Here is a 26,293-nt window from a genome sequence, read left to right on the forward strand (position 1 = left end):
ATGCAGGCGCGCTACTCGGTGTCCAGCCCCAACTCCCTGGGAGTGGTGCCCTACCTCGGCGGCGAGCAGAGCTACTACCGCGCGGCGGCCGCGGCGGCCGGGGGCGGCTACACCGCCATGCCGGCCCCCATGAGCGTGTACTCGCACCCTGCGCACGCCGAGCAGTACCCGGGCGGCATGGCCCGCGCCTACGGGCCCTACACGCCACAGCCGCAGCCCAAGGACATGGTGAAGCCGCCCTATAGCTACATCGCGCTCATCACCATGGCCATCCAGAACGCCCCGGACAAGAAGATCACCCTGAACGGCATCTACCAGTTCATCATGGACCGCTTCCCCTTCTACCGGGACAACAAGCAGGGCTGGCAGAACAGCATCCGCCACAACCTCTCGCTCAACGAGTGCTTCGTCAAGGTGCCGCGCGACGACAAGAAGCCGGGCAAGGGCAGCTACTGGACGCTGGATCCGGACTCCTACAACATGTTCGAGAACGGCAGCTTCCTGCGGCGGCGGCGGCGCTTCAAGAAGAAGGACGCGGTGAAGGACAAGGAGGAGAAGGACAGGCTGCACCTCAAGGAGCCGCCCCCGCCCGGCCGCCAGCCCCCGCCCGCGCCGCCCGAGCAGGCCGACGGCAACGCGCCCGGCCCGCAGCCGCCGCCCGTGCGCATCCAGGACATCAAGACCGAGAACGGTACGTGCCCCTCGCCGCCCCAGCCCCTGTCCCCGGCCGCCGCCCTGGGCAGCGGCAGCGCCGCCACGGTGCCCAAGATCGAGAGCCCCGACAGCAGCAGCAGCAGCCTGTCCAGCGGGAGTAGCCCCCCGGGCAGCCTGCCTTCGGCGCGGCCGCTCAGCCTGGACGGTGCGGATTCCGCGCCGCCGCCGCCCGCGCCCTCCGCGCCTCCGCCGCCGCACCATAGCCAGGGCTTCAGCGTGGACAACATCATGACGTCGCTGCGGGGGTCGCCGCAGAGCGCGGCAGCGGAGCTCGGCTCCGGCCTTCTGGCCTCGGCTGCAGCGTCCTCGCGCGCAGGGATCGCACCCCCGCTGGCGCTCGGCGCCTACTCTCCGGGTCAGAGCTCCCTCTACAGCTCCCCCTGCAGCCAGAGCTCCAGCGCGGGCAGCTCGGGCGGCGGCGGCGGCGCGGGGGGCGCGGGGGCTGCGGGCGGCGCCGGGACCTACCACTGCAACCTGCAGGCCATGAGCCTGTACGCGGCCGGCGAGCGCGGGGGCCACTTGCAGGGCGCGCCCGGGGGCGCGGGCGGCTCGGCCGTGGACGACCCCCTGCCCGACTACTCTCTGCCTCCGGTCACCAGCAGCAGCTCGTCGTCCCTGAGTCACGGCGGCGGCGGCGGCGGCGGCGGGGGAGGCCAGGAGGCCGGCCACCACCCTGCGGCCCACCAGGGCCGCCTCACCTCGTGGTACCTGAACCAGGCAGGCGGAGACCTGGGCCACTTGGCGAGCGCGGCGGCGGCGGCGGCGGCCGCAGGCTACCCGGGCCAGCAGCAGAACTTCCACTCGGTGCGGGAGATGTTCGAGTCGCAGAGGATCGGCTTGAACAACTCTCCAGTGAACGGGAATAGTAGCTGTCAAATGGCCTTCCCTTCCAGCCAGTCTCTGTACCGCACGTCCGGAGCTTTCGTCTATGACTGTAGCAAGTTCTGACACCCTCTCAAAGCCGAACTGAATCGAACCCCAAAGCAGGAAAAGCCAAAGGAACCCATCAAGGCAAAATCGAAACTAAAAAAAAAATCCAATTAAAAAACAAAACAAACAAAACAAAACCTTGAGAATATTCACCACACCAGCGAACAGAATATCCCTCCAAAAATTCAGCTCACCAGCACCAGCACGAAGAAAACTCTATTTTCTTAACAGATTAATTCAGAGCCACCTCCACTTTGCCTTATCTAAATAAACAAACCTGTAAACTGTTTTGTACAGAGACAGCAAAATCATGGTTTATTAAAGGACAGTGTTACTCCAGATAACACGTAAGTTTCTTCTCGCTTTTCAGAGACCTGCTTTCCCTTCCCCCCGTCTCCCCTCTCTTGCCTTCTTCCTTGCCTCTCACCTGTAAAATATTATTTTATCCTATGTTGAAGGGAGGGGAAAGTCCCCGTTTATGAAAGTCGCTTTCTTTTTATTCATGGACTTGTTTTAAAATGTAAATTGCAACATAGTAATTTATTTTTAATTTGTAGTTGGATGTCGTGGACCAAACGCCAGAAAGTGTTTCCAAAACCTGACGTTAAATTGCCTGAAACTTTAAATTGTGCTTTTTTTCTCATTATAAAAAGGGAAACTGTATTAATCTTATTCTATCCTCTTTTCTTTTTGTTGAACATATTCATTGTTTATTAATAAATTACCATTCAGTTTGAATGAGACCTATATGTCTGGATACTTTAATAGAGCTTTAATTATTACGAAAAAAGATTTCAGAGAGAAAACACTAGAAGTTACCTATTCTCCACCTAAATCTCTGAAAAATGGAGAAACCCTCTGACTAGTCCGTGTCAAATTTTACTGAAAGTCTTTTTGTTTAGAATTATTCTCCTGCAGCATCTTCTGCAAAATGTGCTATATAGTCAGCTTGCTTTGAGGCTAGTAAAAAGATATTTTTCTAAACAGATTGGAGTTGGCATATAAACAAATACATTTTCTCACTAATGACAGACCAGGATTCGGAAATTTTAGGCCCATGAATCAGCCGCGGTCTTACCACGGTGATACCTGTGTGCCCAGAGATGGGACTGTGCGGCCAGATATGCACAAATATTTGGCTTGTGTATTCCATATAAAATTGCAATGCAAATTACACATCCCTGTGAGCCAGATGCTGAATAGATTTTTTCCTGTTAATTTCAGTCCTTTATAAAAGGAAACATAAACTAGTTTTTAAATGTATGTATATAATTCTCCCCCATTTACAATCCTTCATGTATTACATAGAAGGATTGCTTTTTTAAAAATATACTGCGGGTTGGAAAGGGATATTTAATCTTTGGGAAACTATTTTAGAAAATATGTTTGTAGAACAATTATTTTTGAAAAAGATTTAAAGCAATAACAAGAAGGAAGGCGAGAGGAACAGAACACTTTGGTCTAGGGTGGTTTCTTTTTAAACCAATTTTTCTTGTTAATTTACAGTTAAACCTAGGGGACAATCCGGATTGGCCCTCCCCCTTTTGTAAATAACCCAGGAAATGTAATAAATTCCTTATCTTAGGGTGATCTGCCCTGCCAATCAGACTTTGGGGAGATGGCGATTTGATTACAGGCGTGGGGGGGCTTGCAGTTTGTTTTGGAGATAATACAGTTTCCTGCTATCTGCCGCTCCTATCTAGAGGCAACACTTAAGCAGTAATTGCTGTTGCTTGTTGTCAAAATTTGATCATTGTTAAAGGATTGCTGCAAATAAATACACTTTAATTTCAGTCAAAAACTGCTCTACGTGGCCTGTGATTCGCTCGGTCCCCTCCCCCAGGGTCGTAACCTAATCGCCGGGAAGATCGCAGCGGCGCTGGCGCGGGTGTCTCTTTGGGGCAGGCCGGCTGGGGGTGGCCTCACGGCCCCGTTTCAATCTCTCTGGGCTGTCGCGGCGCTAGGTCCCGGGGCTGCCTCCCGCTTCCTCGGGTTACAGCCTCTTTCGGGGCAGGAGAAGGGGAGGGGGTGACGGCGAAGACTCCCCCGCAGTCTGCAGAAGTTTGGTGTCTTTCTCCACTTTGGGGAGCCGAGCGAGGAGCTGGGATTGGCGGACAAAGGCCCGCGGCCGGAGTGGGGTGTCGAGGCCCGGAAGGGGAGCTGCAGCAGGTGACTCCCGGCCCTGTCCCCGCGGGCGGGCGGGCCCAGCCCGAGGCCGAGCAGGTCGGCCGGAGACGGTGCGGTTCTCGACGTGTCTGGTTGGACTCTCTGGAGTAGGGCTGGCGGGTGGAGACCCGCGCGGCCCACGCTTGGCTTTCCGGCTGGGGCGTTTCTCGGAGGCCCAGTCCCTTCCGAGTCGCGCCCGCCCCGACGCCGGCCTCCTGGACGCCGCTCGCGACGGGAACGCTCTCCAGCTAATTAGCTGTAATTACCCGCGGCGGCCCGGGCCCGGCTTCTGTTTGCGTTTGGAGCTTCTTCCTCTCCCCACCCCGCCCCGCTGCCTCTCTCCCCAGATCAGCCCGGGTCTCCGCGGCCTCCTCCTGAAATGAGTCGTTGGGGACAACAGATTCAAAGGAGACCCCTGTTAGTTTAGCTGGGTTCATCGGGGTGCCAGGAAGACGGCGCTGAGGGAGGGTGGCAGGCGCGGAGTGCCGGGGATGGGGACGGGGCGGGGGCGCCGAGCGGGGAGAAGCGCCCTCGGGGCTCTGGCCGCGGCGCTCGGAGGAGCCCGCCCCCCGCCCGGTCACCCCGCGTCTCTGCCGGGCGCTGCAGGGCCCCGCCGAGCTCTCATTTCCTCCTCGCTGGCCTTTGTTGTGAAGACACACGTGTGTTTAGGAGCGCAGCTGGGGTGGAAAGGTCAGAGGCACTTTATTGCTCACGGGTGACAGCTCGCCCCGCGCCGGCCCGCAGCCTCCAGGCGCGGGGCCCGGAGCTGCGCGTTTGCAGGACCACCCCCGGCCCACCCGCCTAGGCCTGGCCGCGCCAGACCTGCCAGGGCCAGCGCTGCGGCCCCAGGCGGCCTCCCCGGCAGGGCTTCGTCCTCGTGCAGTGTGTGAGGTTTGCAGAGGCCACCAATCACTTGGCAGTGGCGGTGCGGAGAGTCGCTCGGTCTCAAGGACGCCAGAAGCCCTTGGGCGAGCGGCGGGCTCAGCGTGTTCGGAGCCCACACGTGCCTGCGACTCTCCACTCTCCTTGGGCCTCGGCTTTGCAGCCCGGAGGAGGTGGCGGTCGCAGTCAGCCCCGGCCCAGGCCCAGGTCGGCCCTGGAGAGCTCGGCGGGCTTTCCCTACCGTTCCCAGCGGCGGGAGCGAGCTGCTGGGGTGACCTGGGAGAAGGAAAGAGTCCGTTTGCTCCTGGCTGGGGGCCCTTCCGAGTCTGGCCTGCCTAGGAGTGGGCCACAAGCAGCCCCTGTCCTTCCTTGCGGGTCTCCAGTCCCAGCTGCAGGAGAGGAAGCGGGTATGGGGTGAAGCGCGGTGCTTGGGTTTCTGCGGTCGGCGAGGAGCCCCTGGCCCACAGGTCGAGAATGTTTACAGGCGTGCTCCAGGAAAGCTGCTTAGCAACTTGCTTTACCCTCGTCTATTCGAATGTTTGAAAATTAGGCATGAAACATACATGTGTCTAAGAAGGTGTTTGTGTTAAACATACATGACGTAGTCATTTCTGCACTCGTTGCCTGTGCAAGTTTAGAAGCTATGCTGAGTGGAAGGAGAGAAGTTCTGCTCATTATTCGGATTTTAAAAACCACATCTATGTAACGTCTCCTACTATCAGTACATTACCTTTTCGATTCTCACATCCGATTTAAGAAAACCAACTCCTGCCAACCTTATTTAACGTGGAACAATTTATTCCTTAGAGGTCTGAAAGTTTGGTTTGTACTGTTTTAGGAATAAGGATAATTTTCCTGTGAAATATTCTAAGAAGAACTCCTTGATACTTTAACTAATAGCCAGTACATTTTGAAATTAGCTGTGACAGCAATCCAGATCCATGGCGGGGGATCGGCTAGTTTTTAAAATAGCCTCTGTAAAAAGCTTTAGGAGAATAAGTATTTTGTCCTTTATGTAGAAATGGGCACATTTATTTTAATAGCAATTTATGCCATGAGTACATAAATGCCAGCATGCCACATGCCATATGCAGTCTTGCATTTGGCATGTTGCACGTGTGGGAGGAACCAGTGCTGAATTTTCCAGGGTTATGTAGTTAGCAGACCTTTTTCACCAGACTGAGTGCAAACAAGCATGCGTTTTACAATTTATTATTCCACAAAATTTGTGTCATTAATAATCGATGCTTGCAAAGGAATAAGGCTCGATTGTACTGGTGGCCTGCAAGCTCCTGGCTGTTTCCTGCCGGGTCAGAAACAAGGGTCAGGAAACAAGAGTGCCTTATAGTCCTATTGGGCTCTCCCTAACTTTGATAGGCGAGTAAAGGACATAGGGCAAGAAGGGTCTCCGTTTTTAAGGTGGAATGTCATTAGTTTTGTTCTTAATGGTGCAAAACCCAAGAGATTTTGAACCCTCTGCAGGTTGAGGCTGCCGGGACAGATTGCCCGGGAGGGACAAGAGGTGTCCATACTTGATCAGGCCTCAGGCATCCACACCAGTGTTCTCTGAGGCTGTTAGCAGCACCCAAAGCAAGGCAAGTTGGAGTGAGAGTTTACCTCTACTCCTGCCCCACCTCTAAGAGCTCTGTGAGAGGGGCTCTCATTTGTTAGGCCCCCCCACCCTGGGGCCGTTTGCTTCAGAGCTTAGCTCAGGTCCCCTGCTCCTTGGGCCTGCCTGGTATTGCAGGGCCTTCTCCACTATAGGCATTTCACGGACAGTTCATGAAGCCATTAGCCCTTCCCACCCGTCATAAACAAATGTCGTGTTAGGGACAAGATTGATGGTGGCCAAGTCATAAAGCTGGCCAGGCGGGACAGAATATGATTGTGTGCGGGCAGCCATTCTTCAGCCAAGCAGAGAGATTGGGGTGTGGGACCAAGACACTGTGTCAGAGTCTTTCCCCCACCAATCTGAGAGGGGAGCTCAGGAGAGTTCCCGACAGGGAAGTTTAATTTATTCTGACAATGTCCACTTAGGCAGGAAGAGAAACCCACTGAGATTTGCCATGGGGTCCTAAATGCCAGCTTCAGAAAACCCACTTTCTGAAATCTCCTATTTCCATTTATAACAAAGTCAAAATGTTCCCTGCAAAGAGCTTTTATTATTGACGATTTCCCTCCCACCGTAACCGAATGTCTTCCTTTGCAACTGGGGCTCTATCTTCTTGTCTGGAACTTCTGTGGCCTTGATTTCCCACCCCCTTTTAACCCATCTCCCCCTTTTTGGTGGGAATCCACCATAACCATTAGGCTCTGTGCGTCTTTGTGTCTCTGTTTGTCTCTGTCACTTTTCCCCATCCTTCTCCCTTCCTGCCCCCACAGAAGGCTGTGGGGCCCCAAAGTTTCTCCCGGATGTCCCCACTCCCAGCCCAGCTCTGGGGCCTGCATGCCTACCCTCCACTGCACCATCTGGGGGATGGGCCGGATGCAGCCCTGATGCCGAGCTTGCACCCAGGCCTGGACAGACTTGTGGCCACACTGCAGCCTGACCGGCAGGTTCCAGGTCCTAGTCGGCTGGGAAAGAAACAATACTTAAGTAAATGAATTCCAGCTCCAAAACCCATTCAGGAAAATGAAAGCAGCTTCTCCACGAACCTTCTCAACGTGATTACGAGTGGAAAATTGAGCAGAATGTACCATATCCACCTTCTTGGAAACCAAAGTAGCGCGAGAGCATAAGGCTCAATTTAAGAGCTTTGTTGTGCTCCTTTCCCGTCTTACCCTGCCCCAAAGAAACCCTCTGGTTTATATTATTTTTTTAGTTGTTTACTTGATTTTTTCCCTCACTGATTTCAAATTTGCAGCATATTGAGCGTATTATGGGAGATGCAGTAGGATCTGGAATTTCCTTGCACATAGACCTGGCCCTGTCCTGGAGAAGGCTGGAGCTCACACTGGGAGACACAGCCAGAGAGAAGAGGCCGGGTCTGTGTGGTCCTTGGGGAGGGCCTGGAATTGCTCCCAGCTCAGAATCTCCCTGCCTGGGGTTGGGAGGGTGACCTGGCAAGCCTCAGTGGGGCTTCTCCCCGGCCCCTTCCCGGTCCAGAGGATGCCTCCCTTTCTCCCAAAGAGCATCTTCTTTCTCTGGGCTGTCCATGGGCCCCTCCAAGCCCACTGGTCCCCATGGGTGTCATTAGGACTTGACTCCCCACCCTCTCCTGTAGCTGCCACTGCAGGCAGCTCCTACTGAGGGGACTCAGTGGGCTGCTCCTTGACCCCCTGAGTCAACACAGCTTGGTGCTACTTGGGTGGGCATGGGAGAGCAATTTGTGAGCCCAGCAAGTGAGCATCAGAGCATCAGAGCGGGAACCAGGACCAGGCAGTGAGGCCTCTGGCCTGACCTAAGTGGTGGGACCCCAGGCAGGGCCTAGAGAGGCGGAGGAGGCTCCAGGGAGGGGCTGCAGCGGGGTGGGGATGTGGTTCCATGTACTCAAGGTTGGGAAAGGAAGGAGTTTTTTGGAGAGCTTTGAGGACGACTTAGATCCTGAGATGGGGGAGAGGGAGAGGGAGATGGAAAGAGAGGGGAGGGAAGAGGTGGAGAGGGGGACATCCCCCCTCCCATTACCTACCCCGGGGAAAAAGCAGGAAAACCAACACATTTAGCGCCATTAACTCTTAAGGCCTCCGCATTTCCTTCAGTATAAAAGCAGGTCATTGGTCCCGGAGGCTGTGCCGGGGCTCGTTAATGGCTACAGACGTACAAACCGGACGGGGGGCGGGGGTGGGGGAGAAGCACGTTTCAGCGGCCATTGGATTTTAAAAAATCTGTTGGTAGAGTGAAAACAAAAATTGTCCTCCAAGTTGGCAAAATCGGCGTCCCAGACGGTGCGCAGGAGGGCCCTGAGAGGCCTGTCCCCGGAGCCCCGCGCCAGTCCGGTAGGCCCGGCTCGGTCTGCAGCCGGGTGTTCACTCGTGGATCCGGCCGGCCGCAGGGTCTTTCCGCAGCCGGGGCACTCGGGACAGCAGCGGCTGCGGAGTCGGGGCCAGGGGCTTCCTTGCGATTCCAATGATTTTTATTATTATCACTCGCAAAGGACACATGCGGCCAAGGCCGGGCCTCACAGCGGCTGTGCTGGTCATCGCGTGGAGGGGTGTGCGCTAACCCAGGGGCGAGGGGGCGCGCCCGGTGTCCCAGGGAGAGCTTAGGAGGAAGACGGCCCACCGTGGTTCCCACAGTCAGGGACAGTCCGGGTGCTAGAAGTTCCCAGAGAGAACTCGAGGGGCTGATGTCCTGGTGTCTGTGGGGCTTCCTGCGCGCCCACCCCCTTCCCCCTCCCCCCTCTCAGGTTCGACGGATCCTCCCGGAGGCGCAGGACAGTGATTTATAGTAAGTGTTTGGTGACAGCGGCATAACGTGACAGTCCGCTGCAACTGCCAGCCGGCTCCTGGGCGGGCCTACCCGCGGGGCCGACCCCACAGTGGAGTCCCCGGAGCCGCCGGGTAAAGCCCCCTCCCCCGCCCCGGTGCAGCCCCGCGTTCCCCGCGCCCGGCGCTGCCGGGGAAAAGTGGCACAACAGGAAAGCCTCGCCGAAGGCCCTTCCCAGTCGGCTTCCTCGCCATAAAAAGCCAGACTCCAGCCGAGGTCCTGACCCCTTCCAAATATACATTCCCTTCTCCGCAGCCCGCCACTCCCGCCCGGGCCTCGGGCTGTGCAGCTTCCTCCTAGGCCTGCCCGGGCCCATGCCTCCCCCGAAGCGGCGAGAGTCGGTGCAGCCCCAACTTCTATTGCGTGTCCCAGTTTGCCAACCAGCTTTGCTCGCGTGCCGTTGGCCCGGAGGCTGCAGCGCCAGTCCCTGCGTGCGCCGGAGCGCACTGGAGCGTTTGCGAGGCCAGGGCTGCTGACGGCGAGGGGATACTTTGATGAACACGGTGCTTCAGTCCCGCCCCAGCTCTCCACCGGAGCCGGAGGTTGGGGCGCGCTAAGCCGCGGCGCCTGGACAAGTGCGCGGGCCGGAGCCGCCCAGTCCTGCACCCAGGGGCTCGCGGCCGGCGCATGCGCACGCGCGGTGGCGGGTCTGCGGGCCCGAAGGCCCGGCCCCTCCCTCAAAACCCGAGCGGGGAAGCCCAGGGGCTGGGAGCCTCGCCCCGGGTCGCGGGAGCTGGGGGGCGGGGGACGCAGGCAAGCCAGGTCTTCCCACCTGCCGTCGGGGCTCCTCCCCGCAGCAGCAAAGGGGTCCCAGTGCCCGTGGCAGTGCACGCTCAAGCGGACACACTGGCTCCCAAATTCGGAGATCAAAGGGGCAGCCGAGAACTGGGCGTCCGCTGGGTGTGACCCCTGACCGTGGAGGAAGGGCGGGAGCCGGGAGTGGGCGGTGGGGCCTGGGGTCAGGCCGCGGTCGTCGGCTCCCAGCAGAGGCGCTCCACCCGAGGAAGGGGTGAGGGTGGGTGGCCTGCCCCTGCCGTAGTCATACCTGGGACGTTGAAATGGGCTTTGGGGATAGAGCTCACTCCCAGCGCCCCACAGGAGAAGCCCGCAGCGCAGACCTGGGCCGTGCAGACCCCTGGGCGGGCTCGAGGGCCGAGGATAGCAACACGGCTCGAGGTCCAGTCGCGAGTAACAACCCCGACGGCCCCTCGAAGATGTGCTCCCGGCACCGGGGGTGTGTGGGGGGAGGCCTCCGGCCTTGGGGCCCCTCGGCACGGGGCGGGGGCGCCTCCTCCAACTCCTGGAGATCAGGCCTAGACCCCGAGTGTTCTCAGGGACACTGTGGACGGCGGGCCAGGTCCTAGCACCGTGTCGTCCCCCATTGCCGCTGCTGCTTGTTAAAAGTGTTAGCGACCCGTGATGACAATCCACAACTTCTGGAGGGTGCGGGTGGCATGTACGGACGTGAAGATCTCTTTGTAAGGCACGTCCACGCACACACCGGGACACTCATTTTGTAAAACCTAGATGGGCGTTGCCCCCACCCCCCATGCCACCCGCGTACCAATCAAAGCTGCAAGTTGTAGAAAATACCTGGATGTGTGTGGGCTGCACCTTAGAACAGAATCCACCCGGTAGGCATTCCCAAATACAAATAAAGTGCGTAGGGTGCTTTGAGATTGGGGGGGGGGGGTGTTAAAAAGTTACTTGTAAACAATACATTTCAGGTTGTTTTCAAGTCAATGTTTAAAGTGTTGCCTGCTCCAAGCTCTAACAACACATTAGTGTTATAATAACACTCCTTGCATCTGCCAGGAGCCCTCCAACGGGCTGCCAGCGGTTCCACGAGGTTCGTGGTGTTGGTGTTGGTGTAGGCGAAGGCGACTAAAAGGGGCGAAAAAGAACCCAAAGCCATGCCTGTAGGGTTTGCCAGCGCCGACCCGCCCCTCGCCAGCGCCCGAGGCCAAGCGGACCCCGCCTTCCTAAGGAGCCATCTTGCGCGCTGCACCAGCGGCCCAAGCCCTTTAGCACTCCCTTAAGGTCGCGCAGCCTGCCCGGCTGAGCCTGCGCCCCTAAACAGCTGCAGAGGTGCGACAGGTTGATTATGCTGGGCCTAGCTCGCTCGTAATTCCTTAAAGACAAAGGGCAGCGGAGAGAGCCCGCGACAGGGCCTGGCCTGCGGGTCAGACGGCCGCTGCGAGGCCCGGGTTCCACGCACCTCCTGCACAAACTCGGGCAAAACTGCTTTGCCATGGTATGTGAGTGTACTGAAGGTTTAACTTTCTCAGTTTTTCCTTCAAAAAAATCAAGGTGGAAGATGTTTTATAACATTTGAAACGAATAGCCAAAATTTGGCAGAGCAGGAAACAATAAGTTCACTGAAATTTAATTGAGATTTAAGATAGAAGAAACCTTGTAATAAGAATTGTCTTGAAGGACGCCCAAATGAAATTCTCTCATAGCACAGAAATAGATAAAAAAATGTCGAAGTAAATCTATTCTCCTTTTTTCCTTTTAAACACATACACCAGGAAGCCAAATGAACTCCCGCTCCTTGCATTACTCAGGGTGCAGGAGCAGTGAGAAGGTTGCAACCAAAAATACTTTAGTTTCCTTCAAACACGGATGCTGCCATCTATTTGGAGAAGTAGAATTCAACATCATGGCTCAATTGCAGTTTTATAAACCCCTGCCTAGAATCTCTTCTAAGTGTCCAAACAAGCAACATTGAATTAAACAGGGCCACGGCAAGCCTGCGGGCCCCTGGAATGGTCTCTCCTGGGCGTGGGAATGGAGGTTCCGGTGGTCAGAGGAGAGGGGGTGCCTGCCCATCAGGGTCAAGGCTAAAGGGAACGTGACTCTGTGAGATTTGTTGGAGGATGTGTGTGACAGTGGGTCTGGGAGTTGGGTTTGCAAGTGTTTGTGAGAATGTGTGACTGTGAGATGGCATGTTTGTGGAGTGTATGTGCACTTGTGAATGGATGTGCATGGATGTTTGTGTTCCAGCCGATGTGTGACACCGTGTGAGTATGTATCTGTGTGTGTGCCCGCCATCTCGCCCAGGCTCGGAGGCCCGGCCTCCCAGCAACCATGTGTTTCCAATTAGCAGCATTCCGCCTGGGAGTGCAGAGAGGCGGGTCCTGGGGCAGCTTCTGAGGAGCGGGTGGGCTAGCTCAGGCCCCCCAGGTCTGCTCCGTCGAGGGCGAGGCCGCCCGGCCAGCATGCTTTCGCAGGGACTCGGCAGCCACACAAAGAGCCCTCTCTCCTGCGCCAGCCGTTGGAGACTCGGTCCTCCCCCAGATCATAAACCTGCCTGTGAAGACGTTCAGAAATAGTTTACCCGCGCTCACACACACATGTGCAAAGGCTGGAATTCCATTTGCTGTAAAGTTTTATTTTATTTTGCTTGGAAGGGGAGTGAGGGGGAGAAGTGTCCTGACCTAATTTGTTCTAGGGCAAAATACTGTTAATTTCATGCAGAGGTATACACCTGTACACGAATCCCTGCTTGCTGCCTGCGGGTGTCCTGCACATTTGTGCGTCAGCCTACCTGTAGCTGTACACCATACACAGCTCAGGAGCACACACCTGTGGTCTCACCCAGGCCACCTACATGATGCACTCAACAAAACCAGATCTGAGCCTTAAACCTTTTTATTATAACTTCAGACTAACGCTGATGTTCAAGTGCATAAGCACAATGTCTGGCATGTATTAGGCACTTAACATAAATGGCTGAATGAATACATTAAGCTTAGATTTAAAAAGTGACCTAGTATTAATAAGAAGAGGGTGGAAATAAGCACTGTGTGAAAGATTCTAGACCACAAGGAAAGGCACAGGCTCAGAGACCTCTAGGTAACCCGGGGGCTTTGCCATGGAATGTTCCAACAGTATTTGCTTACCTTCAAGTTTCTTCTTCTGACCCCCTCTATGTCTCAAGACTTCTTTCCAGGTGGTGCGAGCCCTTGGGTTCTAATTATAGTCAGCAGAGCCCAGCCAGGGTGTGAATTCCTCCCTTCTGCGGGAACTAGGTTTCCAGAGTGACTTGTCACCAGGAGGGGAAAGAAATGTCCCAGGCGAAGACTAAGGAGGAGGCTCCCCAGAGCACCCCCGCCCCCTTAGCCTTGCAGGAGTCCTCCCACCAAGGGCTTTTTCTCAAAACAGGGAAAGGCCTGACCACAGCGATCTCATTCAAAGGCCCGGATTGTGGGGTTTTTGTTTGGGGACCCTTATAGCCGTGCTCATAACTTGGAGAAAACATCCACACCGACCCTGTAAATGCTAGTTCACAGAAAGACCATTTTTAATATGAAAAGAGAAAAACAATTTGAAGGCCCCACAATTTGTTGTCTAACAACATAATTTCAAGTAAAGTGAGTATGATTAAAACATCTTGATTTCACAAAGCCATTCAGAGGAGGCTTCGACAAAAGCGAAGCGGCCCAAATCCCGGAGGGTCACATCCCGGCTGCTACAAAACTCGGCGGGGCGGCCCGCTCCTGCGGCCGGGACAGCGCCGTGGCAGCAGGGGCCACAGGGACCCGCAGATTGGCACGCCCCTCCCCATCCCCACAGTGCGTCTGCACCGGCGACTCTGCGGGGATCGCAGCCGGAGGGCGGGCTGGCGGGCGGGCTCCGCGGCTGTGCTCAGGCATTGGGGTTTGTCCTCATGAGCTCCACGTCGGCGTGCACCATCTCCCTCACCAGCTCCTGCAACACAGGGGTGGGCGTGAGGGAGGAGCTTCTGCCACCCTCTCCTGGTGACACCCCACCCCGGGTGTCCGCCCCAGAGAGGCCTCCGCGTCCCTCATTCCAGCTCCCCTCACTTCTCCCGCACCCCGCCCTCCGGGCTTTGGGCATCGCAGGCGCCTCAGGCGCCCGACCCTGAGAGCTGCCGCCCTGCAGCCCGGGGCCCCGCAGCGGGCGGCGTGCGCCCTAAGAGATACTCACATCGAAAGCGACCCGGGGCTTCCAGTTCAGCTTCTGTTTCGCTTTGGTGCAGTCGCCCTGCAGAAAGTCCTAGGGAAGAAGAGGGGGAGACGAAGCAGGTGTGGGTGGGGGGCAGCAGGTCCCGAGCCCCGGGAACCCCCACCGTTCCGCTCCCTCTGAGCGCACAAGGCTCCGGGGTTCCCTGCTGTCGGTCCCTGCTGCGCGCGTTCAGTTGCGGCTCTCGGCGCCGTAAGTCACTAGGTCGCGGTTAAGAAGGTGCTGTGCGGGCCCGTGAGGACGGTGACAGCGATCCATCCCCAGCTCGTCCCAGCCACCTCCACCCCTCTTCTCCCCAACGAGTCCCTTGGACTCTTAATGCTTACTTTTTATTTTTTATTTTTTTTACATTAAGTTGTCAGGGACACTACTGTGAGAACTGTTTCGAATTACTGCACTTCTCCGGCTAGGAGGGATGTGAGTAAATCACCAGGCGCCCCTCCCAGTTGCCCGTGCCCCGCGCGCTCAGCTCCCGCTGCAGGGCTGGCCGCGCCAAGCGCCCATCCTACCCACAGCCAGCAGCCCCGCGGGGAAGGGACTTGGGGTGTGGGGCGCGAGGTCCCAGGACTCGTGGACCCCTCTGTCTCGGTGGGAGCGTGCGACCCTCTTTCTACGGCGCCATGGATGTATCTTCCTGGGCGGTGGCTTTGGGCTTTTTGTACCCACAGTAAAGTCAGTTCACATCGCCTCCCGCACACACACGCGTTCATAAAACGAAACTGGAGTTTCACGAAGCAATACTTAGCCTTAGCGTCCAGGAACTCTATAGACGGTCTATTCTATTCTACCCCTATTCTACTCGGTTTGATTCTGTTCCTAAGAAAATGCTGATCTCGACCCACTTGTCCTTCCACGATCCAGCACGGAGCTGCAGCCAGCAGCTCTGCGGGACCCCGCACTGCCCGCCAGTGTCCCCTCTGGGAGGGCGTTCCTTCTCCCGCTTTCCCCAACTGCTCCACTCGAGGAAACGAGGGCATTTCATTTCCATCTACTTAAGAGGCGTCCTTGGAAGGAAGGCTGGTGAAAACAAAACCAGTGGAGAAGAAATTAATCCTGCTCTCAGCCCCTGCTCACCAATGTCTTTGTTACAGCTGTGAAGACTGATTTACCTGAAGATTGAGATGAGTTCAAGATGAATTACAAAATAGGAAACAAGGAAGAAAGGAAAGGAGGAAAGGAGAAAGAGGGGAAGGAAAGGAGGGAAGAAAGAAAAAAGACTTTGAGATACATAATTGTTAGAAGTGAGATAAATATTTAGCTTTTCCATACACAAATGTACTCATCAAATAACACATAAGATGTGATTCCTCGAAATAAAACAGAATGCGAAGGCAGTACGACAATAGCTGATGTTTGTAGGAGAGAAATACTCGATCATTTTATTTCAGCTACATACAAATTAAAGAACAGCCTAAAAGGAGTTTCATCGTGTGAAAGTAACAGACAGTCAAGCTGCCACTGAAAGCCTTTCCTGCTTATTTTCTTCAGACTTCCCTGAAACTTGGCAGGCGGGGGAATTTGTTCTAGATTCATGACGGGAAAGGTCGGGAGGGCAGGGGCGGGACTGCTTTGCCCTGGGTTTGGAGCTCACCTTCTCTGCTAAGCCTTCTAGAGTAGAGGCTGTCTGGATCCTACTGAACGTCTGCACCCGCGGGCTTGAAATAGGGCTGCAGCAGAGTACACGGCGACTCTCCCTCTCGTTCTCATCATCCATCACGACTTTTTCAAACGCTTTGCACTTCGCAATACACTAAAGTACCAGTTTCCTCCCCAGAGTGTTAATAATACTAAAACAAGTTATTTCTGCTGGCCCTAAAAGTCCACATACAGATTCTTCAGGAAAAGTAGAATACAAAAATTAGTAATTAGCAATTTAACATAGCACTACAAGGAAACAGCAATATAAGCAGAAAAACAAAGTAATTTATTTTTCTTTCCCCTCCCTAAATAAACTTGTATATATTTCTACAGGCTTCTATTTTGCTATAAGCGTCACACAAAGATACTCTTTCTTTTTCCCCAGGGGAAGCTGTGCAATGTGGAGTCATGCAGCCCATCCCTCCCCTCTCTCAATCCTATAGCAGCTAGATGGTGTGGAGAAGCATGGTTATTGTTTAATCACATCACACTGGCTGTAAATCAACCAGCACGGCATAGGATGCAATTCATGGCTGTGAACTTACAGTTAGCAAAACCCTAAAACCCGGTTTGGCTTCAAATAATCTTGGTAGGCTTGGGAAATGGAGCTTTGTATTGTAATTATGTTTCCTGTAGTTTTCTACAAGGAGCTCATAATATAAAAACAACCAGGGAACTACCATTAAGGAAAAAGAAAAATGGTTTTCAAAGGCTTAGAAACAGACATTGCTACCATACACTGTAAAAGTATTTCATTGAAACCAGAGACGAACCCAGTTAAACTTCTCAATTTAGTTTTGAGCCTAGCTCCAATACTGCAGTCTAGCTGCTTCCTTTAACCTTCTGCCAAGGCTCTGTCTCCCTGAAATTTAATTAGACCAAGAGACCTTGGGAAGAAAGAGGATGAGGTCCCCTTAGAACAAAACATCGGCTCTCCATGCCAGCTGCTCCTAGACTGACATCTGGACTGGGCAGTAAGCTTATGTTCCAATCAACTTTTAAGGAAGGATGACGAGCATCCCAGCTTGTTTTACACTTAACTGTTCCTGAAGGAATTTCTTATTTCTTCCCACTGGTGTCATTTATAGAAAAGATACAGTCAGTGGTTCATTCTGCATGGTTCTAGGCACAGGACACACCTAAAGGGTGGCACGGGGAGGGCCTGTGTGGGAGAGTGCACGTAGCTCTAGAAGGAGAGCAAGGATGTGGATTCCTTTCTTTAAATAAGGCTTCCTGTGGGCTGAGAAGAAATCAGGTGGTGGATACTGTGTTCATACAACGGGTCCGAACTGCCATGCTCAGATACAGAACTGTGAGGAGTGAGAGGGGAGTGTGGGCCCTGATACGTGTTCCTTTAATCTTTACCTCCCTCTTAAAGATTTCTGAACTTCCACAAATCTCCTCCGCTAGGGTATAATCAGCTCCTCAGGACAAGAGAGAAGAGTGAGCTTATCTGCTGCGCTCTTTTCTTCTTTTTTGACAGTTCAGTTCCTTCATTATACATGTGCTTACAGCCTTAGTATGACAAAAGCCGAATTAAAGTGATGATTTTACGTACAGCTTCCAAAAAGGACTTCGTGCACTGGGTGGTCTGGAGCTTTTCTTGAAAAAAGAGAAAATAAAGCTTTGAGAAAAATGTAAAGTATTTCTATGTGAATATGACATTTCCTGAACTCTGGCTTCTGGTGTCTTCACTGTTTTCATTGCTATTCCTTAGGTGAACTATACGGTTTCAATATGTAATTTATAATTGTCAAATTCAATTAGGTTTCACTGAGCATTTTACAGCAGCAAAACAGCAGGAGCAATGTCTGGGTCCACATGGCCCTTCAGATTTCTGACTCACGGACTGTGTGCATTCATTTGACCTTCGGGAGCTGTCCTTTAGCTGTGCCATCCACACGTACTTCTACGGAGTTGCAAACAGCAGCATGGAGGAGGGCACGTTTGGCTGCAGCCATTTTTTTAGGCTTTCCTGGCTTATGCTCTTGTTAAAGTGAACTGATAAAAAGCCAGACCAAATGCTGGAAAAGTCATTAAGCCCGTTTCTGAGCCCACAGTAGTTAACGCAAAGTCCAGAAAAGGAGAGACCACAGTGTGCCATTATCTTCTACCCTAACTACAGGTCCCTTTCCTCAGATCTCTTCCATCTAGATAACAACGCAGCTTTAAAATCACACTGGTTAGTTTTCATTCCTTCCCCGGATGTTATTTTGATCATTCTTTAACACATTCATTCCCTTTGATACTCCCACCTCCATACCACTTTCTCTAAAACCACTGTGGGGAATGCTATTAAACAGATCGTATCACATAGGATGATTTTTTGAAGTTCACAGTCTCATTTCATTTTCTCCCCTTTTCACTGAGTTTGCTTTGGGAAAACTTTAATATTTAGTTCAAACTAGATGTCGGACGCTGCATTTCCTCAACAGGTCTGCTTATAAGACTTGCAAAGAACATGTTTAGGTGGAGAAATATTTTAAGAGTATGAGATCTTTTGGCAGACTATTGTTAAATTTCTAATGTACCTCTTGGAAGAAATTGACTCTTGAGTGCTATAAATAGGAGAAGATGTATGGACAGGGATGTTAATAAGGAAAGCCGAGACTGATGAAAGCCTTGGCGAAATGTCTTCAGGAATTTAAGATACAGAGCTGTGAGTGGCACTTAATATTCTTTTTTTCCCCCTTCTACTTTTCTTAGAAAAGCAAAATTGAGGAATAGCTTAGGTTCCAAGGGAATAAAAGAATGCCAATGAATTTGGTTCTTGATCCAACTTTCTGCCAGTGTAGAGTGAATAGGAAAGCTGGACTCTGGGGGTAATGTTTCTTTTTCAGAAAGACAGAGCTGCTAAACAACAACAAAAAGCCTCAGGAAAAAGCTCTCAAGCCGCACAGACTATCCTAGTCAAGATTCCAGATAGTTGAGAATAAGACTGGGAAATAACAAAAAATGAATTCTGAAAGGTCCCCCAGAAAATCTGCAATATATGATATCTCTTCCTGGGTGTAGCTTGAAGCCTTCCACGATCACGAATTTATCCTTTGGTTTAACCCTTCCCAAAGAGGGAGCGAATGTCCGGGCAGTAAGAAATGCTGTGCTGTTAACAGCGGTAATGAACATTCCCCCCTGTTCCCTTACTGCTGTCTATCCACACAAACTGAAGTGGACGTCAGACCTCTCCTTTAACGACAGGGGCGATAAGAGAGGAGAAGAAAACAGCAGGCAGTCCTGTCTGCTCAGGAAGCGGACTCGGTGGGACTGTCCATCAACAGAGGCTAACGGAATGCCGGCAGAGCTCAAACAATGCTCAGGCAGCCTCAGGGAAATGGAGTCAGTCAGCACTGGCCTGCGGAGGGTGCAGGCAGTGGAGAGGAAGTGGCAGAGGGAGCAGAACAGCTCGAGCAGGCCCTGCACCATGGCGTCGTCCGTGGCCACCCTTATGGAGGCCGCTGTGTGGCAATCAGCAATGGTGTAGACTTAGAATAAAACCACCACGGGGCACTCCCACCGTCACCACTGTCACCTCTGCTGGGAGCCTCCTTAGATGACTCAGGATGTGCGGTCCAGTTCTCCTGGATGGTGCCTAATGGGCACTTTAAAATCCTCTGAGCACCCCTCTTGCTGATCCCACTTTTCTGATGGGATCGCAGTTGGTAGATTTTGTCATTTGGGATCAGCAGCTGTTAAGCACTACTAAACAAATGGAAAGAAATGCATCCATCCATATGCATGCCCCAGATACCAGCGGCAAAGTCCGGCTAGCACAGTAGAGCTTTCGTGGAAAGTAAATGAGAACACGGCCTTCATTATGTGCCTGCTTGTCAATAAAGCATAGGGTGTAAAAAAAATTACAGGTGTTCACTTCACGAAAGGAGAACTTAATGGCATGTGTAGTGCAACCTATATATAAATGGATCATTTTCATTTATATTTAAAAAAATATGGTTGACATAGTTGACATAAAACAAGAACTGTAGCTAGGCAAAAAAGGGCTCTATAAGCTACACAGACAACATAATTATTTAGGAGAAATACAGGATTTAAGCAAGTTAACTTCCTTTTAAACAAAGTTTTAAAAAATATTCTGGAGAAAGACCTTTCTAGCAGACATGCTTGAGATGTGTGGAGATGAGTGCGTCAGTCCTCTTTCCTCCATGGGATGAACCGCATGTGGTCTATGCGGTTTATGCCACCCCAAAGCTTGTTCCTTTTCCCAGACCAGGTGGTTGCCCTGGCCGCGTCCCCCTGCCCATTGGCTGCCTGGCCTTTGACTGGGACAGAGGAGCACGCCCCCCACCTCCTGAGTGGGGCCCAGCCCAGGAACATGCCTGCTCTCTGCCCTGTCCAGCCCTGTGCAACTTTGAGGCCTTCCCTGTTCAGCCAGGCAGCAGTCTGAGCCAGCTGAAGAGGAAAGCACTTCTCAGAAGCTGCGCTGGGAAGCTTCTGGGGAGCTGCCTACTCACAGGTAGGTGTCTAACAGGTTTCTTTAAATGAAATAACCATATAAGACTTTGGGGATGTCATCTTGCATCATACATATTTACAAGGTGCTGTGTCTGTCTGTACCTGTTCTACATCTATAATTGCAATCGTGGAATTAATTTTTTGTTAGCTTTATTTCTTGATCCCGGGTGCTTACAGTAGCATCAACCTGGGGAAAGCTAGATTAATTACTGTAACTAAAGTCCTCTTAGTTCCGGTTACTTCACTGATCTCCACTCTGACTAGCTGAGATGGGGAGTGGCTGACTCACAGCTGCAATGCAGGGGCCATTTAATGAAAAGGAGATAAGATTGTTAGTGACTTCAGCATTCCAGGCTTCAAAGCCAGCACCATCTTGGTTGGAAATTACTGGTTACTGTTAATAACTGGATCTAGGGTGTAAAGATTTATCCATGCTGGAACGAGGTGGCAAAACCCTGAGGGCAGGAGATAAAGCACCTTTGACTGGACCGATTAGCGACTCTTGTGACATTGCTGGCAAGTGGCACCCTGGATACAAGAGGCCGCTGCACTCTTGCCACTTAGGACTTTCTACCCTCAAAGCGCTTTATAGACATCAGCTAATTAAACCACAAAACAATCACATCCAAAATGCAACTTAGGAGATTTTGTATCTGTCGCAGGTGGCCTCTTTCCTAGAGATGAAAGTTCTGTCAAAAGCAAAGTATCTCGGAGGTAAAAGCTAAAGTAATTGTCATCTGGCTTATCTTTACCCTGCACCTTCTCATCTAGGAATGCCTACCTAGGCCACAGGGTATCCTGAGTTGCATAAGAGGAAGGTAATTTTCCTTAAGCTTGTTTCCTTCTAGTTTGTTAGGAAATCTACCCACCTCTTAGAAATGCCCCAATACCACCACCACCACTGCTTTGGACATTAGTACTACACAGTACAATATAGATGGGATTTTTTTCCTTTGTGGTTTTTCTCAATGTATACAGTATATTAAGTCCTCCAATTCAACACACCTCACTTCAATAATCCATCTCCCTCCCTCCCTCCCTCCCTCCCTCCCTTCCTTCCTCCCCTTCCTCCTTCTCCCCAATCCAAATATAAGTAACATAATAGGGTCATTCAAACAGGGTCTTTCAAACATATACCCATAGGTTCCTCCAAATATTCATTCCCTCAGCCACTTCTTAAGAAACTCAAGGCCTAGTCAAACACCTGACCACATCCAGATTCTTGCTTTCTGGCCATTCCTCTGGGGACTTTCATATTGGAGAACAGATGAAGACAATTACTATGATATTTGTTAGCAAGTTTTTGGAGAGGTATGGAGAGGAGATGAGCATGATGACGACTCTTTAGGTTTACCGTAATTCTGTTATCACCCATTTGGCCACCCATCATCACAGGAAGGCTAACGGGCTTTTGTCAGGTGTCTATACTACATGGTCACCTGGCACTTCTTCTTTATATCTTCATGAGAGGAACACAGTCCTATACTGAAATGCATCTGCAGAGGTATTTCAGCCAAGTACTTGAGAATGTCACAAAGTCATTTAGTGGTCAGGTTCTGCTGATTCCTAGTCCAGCAGTCGCAACACTCAATAGGACAAAACCCTCCATAGTATGTGTTGTAAGCAATACACTTCACACACATTAATTTGAGTGGCAAAGAGGTCTCTAAGTAATAGATGGTATCAACACACAGAAATATCAACTTAATGCTGGATGGAAACTGACACAGGAGTCCATATTGTATGATTTGCTGTATGTGAGGTCCTAGAACAGGCATCCATGGTTATAGAAACGAGACTGGAGGACGGGGGAGGAGTACTGACTGGGAAGGTTCACCAAGGAATTTTCTGGAGTGATGAAATGCTCCTTATATGAATAGGAGTGTTGGTTACACGATGCATGCATTTGTCAGAACTGATCAAACTGCAGTTCAACATTTGTGCATTTCACAGTATATAGATTTTATCTCAAAACAAAAATTTGATCAGGTGTGATAGCTCATGCCTATAATCCCAGTGCTTTGAAAGGCTGGGGCAGGAGGATTGCTTGAGGCCAGAAGTTTGAGACCAGCCTGGGCAACATGGCAAAACCCTGTCTCTACAAAATAATTTTAAAAATTAGCTGGGTGTAGTGGCACTTGCCTGTGGTTCCAGCTACTTGGGAGGCTGAGGTTGGAGGATTGCTTGAGCCAAGCCGTTTAAAGCTGCACTGAGCTATGATTGAACCACTGTGCTCTAGCCTGGGTGACAGAATGAGACCTTGCCTCTAAAAGAAAAAAAATTCTTAGACACAACCAACATGGAGACATTGCTGGAGAGACCTGGAATCATAAAGTGGCTCAACCACTTAACTCTTTCTTACTACCTCTGAGATTCAGGTTTTAAATCTGTGAAATGGGGACAGCAATGCTTGCAAAGTTGTGTGAGAATTCAAAATTGCACAGGAAAAGCAGCTAGAACTATTTCTAATTCATCCTATACAGGCTTTCTATCAAGGCTATTATTTATCACTAAAATGTAGGAAAAATGATTCTTTTAATTTCTTGTAGTAACATCATGGATGAAGATATAATATTTTTAGGTGGGCTGTTTTAGTTTTTCTTTGATACTTACATGCAATTTTACCCTGCACCCCAACCCTTCCTCTAGTTTTAGACAATCATTTTCTGAACAGCTGTAACACAATGCAGAAGATTTTGTACTCTGCTGTCCCTCAATTTCTGCAGACATTTCACAGGCTCTTGCTTGCTTGTTGCCACATATTTACTGCTTTAGGCCTTGGGGAAGCAAACATGGACCAGAGAAGGCTGTGGCTGTCATGAAGTCCATGTTCTAGCACAAGAGTATGCAGAGACGCGAGTTTCGGCCGATGGGAGCGTGAGGGAGCGAGTGCAGAGGGGGCTGGCTTGTTGGAGGGTGGGAGGGCACTCTACTGGCTGGGCGGGGAAGGCCTTCCTCAGAGGTGACTGGATCAGAGATCTGCACAATGTGCAGGGGCCGGTCACAGAAAGATCTGGGGTGTAAAGGTCTCTTGGGGACACTGCAGGTAAAAAGGCCTTAAGGGAACCTGGAGAGAAGGCTGCTGTGACTGGGCATGGAGAGAGGGGAGGGGAACCCATGACCACGAGGCTGGGAGGGACACAGAGGCAGGCACTGTTGGCCTCCCTGGTGGTTTCTGCCATGGAGCCCAGGCCCTTCCCAGCAAAGCCACATGGTTGCGAGGCTCTGCTGTGCAGTCACAGTGACTGTGCCTTGGAGCACCTACAGCCTGCAGGCTGTGGCTGGAGGTTGGAAAGCTGGCTTCCACTTCCTACTTCAACTTGATGGAGTTTACAAGTCTGACTTTCTGGTGCCAATTTTTGAAAGTATGGAACTGACTATAACTGACATTAGGTGTAAGTATTTTTAAGAAGGTGCATGAGTCGTCCTTGCCCTGCATGGCCCAACTCCCTCCTCCCCTGGAAAATCTGCCACTCTTTGATGTGCTTGGGCCACCTAACCTAAAAGCACCTGGCGACTCAGGTGCAGGCCACTGCAGCGGAGAGTCAGGACTGCACCCAGCTGGCCCTGAAAGACGTGGAGACTAGGGGTCACCAGAGGCCAGAGGCAGTAACCTGGCAATGCTACTCCAGCACCTGCTAGGGTGTGCTGTGAAAGGGCTGCCCCTCTTCTGGCCAAATGATGACACACTCAGCCTCTGAGGCCGACCGAGATGCTGCTGCCCCCTTCATTTCTTCCTGCCTGCAGTGAAGCTGTGGCCCTGAGCTCTCCTTGCTGGTTAAGGGCCTTCTCCTTTCCCAGTAGCTCTCAGGAGGATGAGGCACAGCACTGGAACTTGCCTGAGTTTTGAAAACATTTTTACGTTACTCTTGTGTGTATGTGTCTTTCTCTCTGTCTCTCTCTGGGTGTGTGTCTCTGTGTCCGTGTGCACTGTGTAAAAGTCCACCCATTTACAGTAAGAACCCACTCACTTTGAACTCCATCCTTTACTGGCCCAGCACATCGAATATGGAGTTTGGGCTTTGCTCGGAGCCACAGGGGGTTTTAAGTACTGGGGCACATGCTGTGATGGACGAGTTCAAAGATGCCTGCAGATGCTGCCTTGAGGGTGAGAAAGAGGGGCAAGAGCGGGGGAGAGACCAGCTAAGAGACTCCAGCCACAGATGTGGTGAGAGAAGATGGCGGCCTGGACACGAGGGGTCGGGTGGGGACATGGCGACGGAAAGGCGTGGGTGCACTTGAGATGATCTTGGAGAAAGAGCAGAAAAGGCCTCCCTGGGGTTGGAGGTGGGGGTGAGGGAAAGGGGACTGACAGAGCTCCCAGGATGTTTGTCTGAATGAGAACCTTTTATTGCTTTCAAAGACATTCCATGAATCAACAATGCCAGGAAAGAAGTTCTCCTAGTGGAGTCTGCGTGTGCCTCTCGCCACAGCCCTGCCAGCATTGCATGTCATCTCCTTTCTCAGGAAACCTCTCATTTCATGATGAGAGAACAGGGACTCTTCTAAAAGATTACTTCTAGAGCATCACCTGAGATCTCTCATATCATTGCATGGAGCACGCCTTCTTGTTTTGATCCCGATTTGAAGCCAAAGCCTCTCTGCTGAGAAAGTCTGCTTAGCTCTAAGAAAGGAGCTCCATTTCACAGGTCCTGGCTAGGCTCCTGTGAAAGGGAGGCTGAGGGGAAACAGCTTGTCTTCTTCTGTGACCCTGGTCTACAGGACAGGCAAGGAAAGGGTTAAGGCAAGCTGTGTCCACTGCGCAACCAACATGGCCCACTTTCATCCTCTGGCTGCAGCAGGAGGAAGTCCGAGAGGGGGCCTTTCACATGACATCATAAAAGCCTGATTTATCGCCAGCCACCAAACATCGAGAAAATCATAACATCCTTTCAGGAAAATGCAGTGGAAAATAATCAGGCTGACTTTGATGGGAGCTTTGGTGGGGACTCCAAGTGCGACACTGTGTGGTGACCCTTGGCAGGTGCTTTGTTTGCCATTAGGGCCAGCCTCACAGACAAGTCTGAGGGTCTGTGATGTGCAAAAGCCCACCGGGGAGTGTGGCCCTCAAGTCTGCAGGGCTTGGTTCATACTCTGCCAACTTGCCTAAAATGATACTTTGGTGGATGTGAAAGCACTCTGGAAAAGACAGCTCTATCCAAATGTGAGAAATTACCGATTACAGCCTGTACATAACCCACAGCCCCTCCAGGGAAGCAGGGCCGGCCTCGGCACCTCCAACACTGTGTCTGTGACTTGCTCTTCTCTGCTCTCAGCTGGGGCTATCTTTAGGATACTACTGTTTGGTTAGAGCCCTTTCCTCACAAGGCACTTTTCCTACGTTGTATTTCCACATTAACCTGCCACTGTGGCAGCCCTCCTCGTCACAAAGAGGACTAGGAGATGACAGAAAAGAGACACTCCAAAATGTCAGCAGAAATAGAAATAAAGGGATGAGATCCGCGTGCCACAAGTAATCTCTTCCAGGAATGTCTACATCTCTTCGGTGCTTCTCTTGCTCAGTAATTTGATAAAACCACCAGCAGGAACCTCTTCTTTGATGTGCACAACATGCTCTCCAAATAAACACAGGAAAGAGGGACAAGGGTGGCCTAGAGTGTGGGATAGTTCTAGAATTCTGGCCACATCAATTCTAAAAAGCCTGTTGGTGTAGAAAGTAGGCCTATCTTTGCAAAGTAATGCCTACTCTGAAGGTCTTGGGATTCCTGAGTTTGGAGAAGACAGACATTATAAAGATTGAGCCAGGGCTGACAAAGGGCTAGCCTGAGGTTGAAGGTTGGCAAAAATCAACACCTGGATTCAGTTCAAAGTTACTTTCACCTCATTTAACTGTTACACCAGCAAGTGTGCAGCATGAAGATTACTCACAAGATGATCAAAGACTCGTGTGAGAACACAGCCACCAACACCTCTCTGGCCATCCTGAAGGTGCCTGGAAAGTCGGTGCTGATGCGGCCCCCATGGAGGAACAGGCTCCCATGGAGGGATGAGCCCCCAGGCTGGAGAGCTCAGGGCCTAGACTGACACTATGAGCCTCGGGCTGGGGTCACTGGCTGC

General features: G+C 51.9%; 3 protein-coding genes across 4 annotated transcripts in view; 1 reads left to right on the forward strand and 2 right to left on the reverse strand.

Moving 5' to 3' along the window:
* Positions 1–3,445, forward strand: FOXC1 (forkhead box C1). The gene has a single exon (XM_050786357.1). The coding sequence runs from the start codon at positions 1–3 to the stop codon at positions 1,660–1,662; it is 1,662 nt and encodes a 553-aa protein (XP_050642314.1). The 3' UTR covers positions 1,663–3,445.
* A 3,389-nt stretch (positions 3,446–6,834) lies between these two features.
* On the reverse strand, positions 6,835–11,371 carry LOC126952263 (uncharacterized). Its single transcript, XM_050786658.1, has 3 exons — positions 11,059–11,371; positions 10,894–11,002; positions 6,835–10,592 (listed from the first exon to the last, which is right to left on the reverse strand). Exons 1-3 carry the CDS (start codon positions 11,369–11,371, stop codon positions 9,035–9,037), a joined length of 1,980 nt encoding a protein of 659 aa, XP_050642615.1. The 3' UTR covers positions 6,835–9,034.
* Positions 11,372–13,400: 2,029 nt separating this feature from the next.
* GMDS (GDP-mannose 4,6-dehydratase) overlaps positions 13,401–26,293 on the reverse strand; it is a 1,107,103-nt gene continuing 1,094,210 nt past the window's right edge. For both annotated transcript variants that reach the window (XM_050787265.1, XM_050787264.1), the window contains 2 exons: positions 14,072–14,140; positions 13,401–13,831 (listed from right to left, as the gene is read on the reverse strand). In XM_050787265.1, coding sequence (XP_050643222.1) covers positions 13,769–13,831; positions 14,072–14,140 — 132 coding nt within the window. In that variant the 3' untranslated portion in view covers positions 13,401–13,768. The remainder of the gene's footprint in view (positions 13,832–14,071; positions 14,141–26,293) is intronic.

Source organism: Macaca thibetana, chromosome 4 (genome assembly GCF_024542745.1).
Source record: "Macaca thibetana thibetana isolate TM-01 chromosome 4, ASM2454274v1, whole genome shotgun sequence".
Taxonomy (NCBI): Eukaryota; Metazoa; Chordata; class Mammalia; order Primates; family Cercopithecidae; genus Macaca; species Macaca thibetana.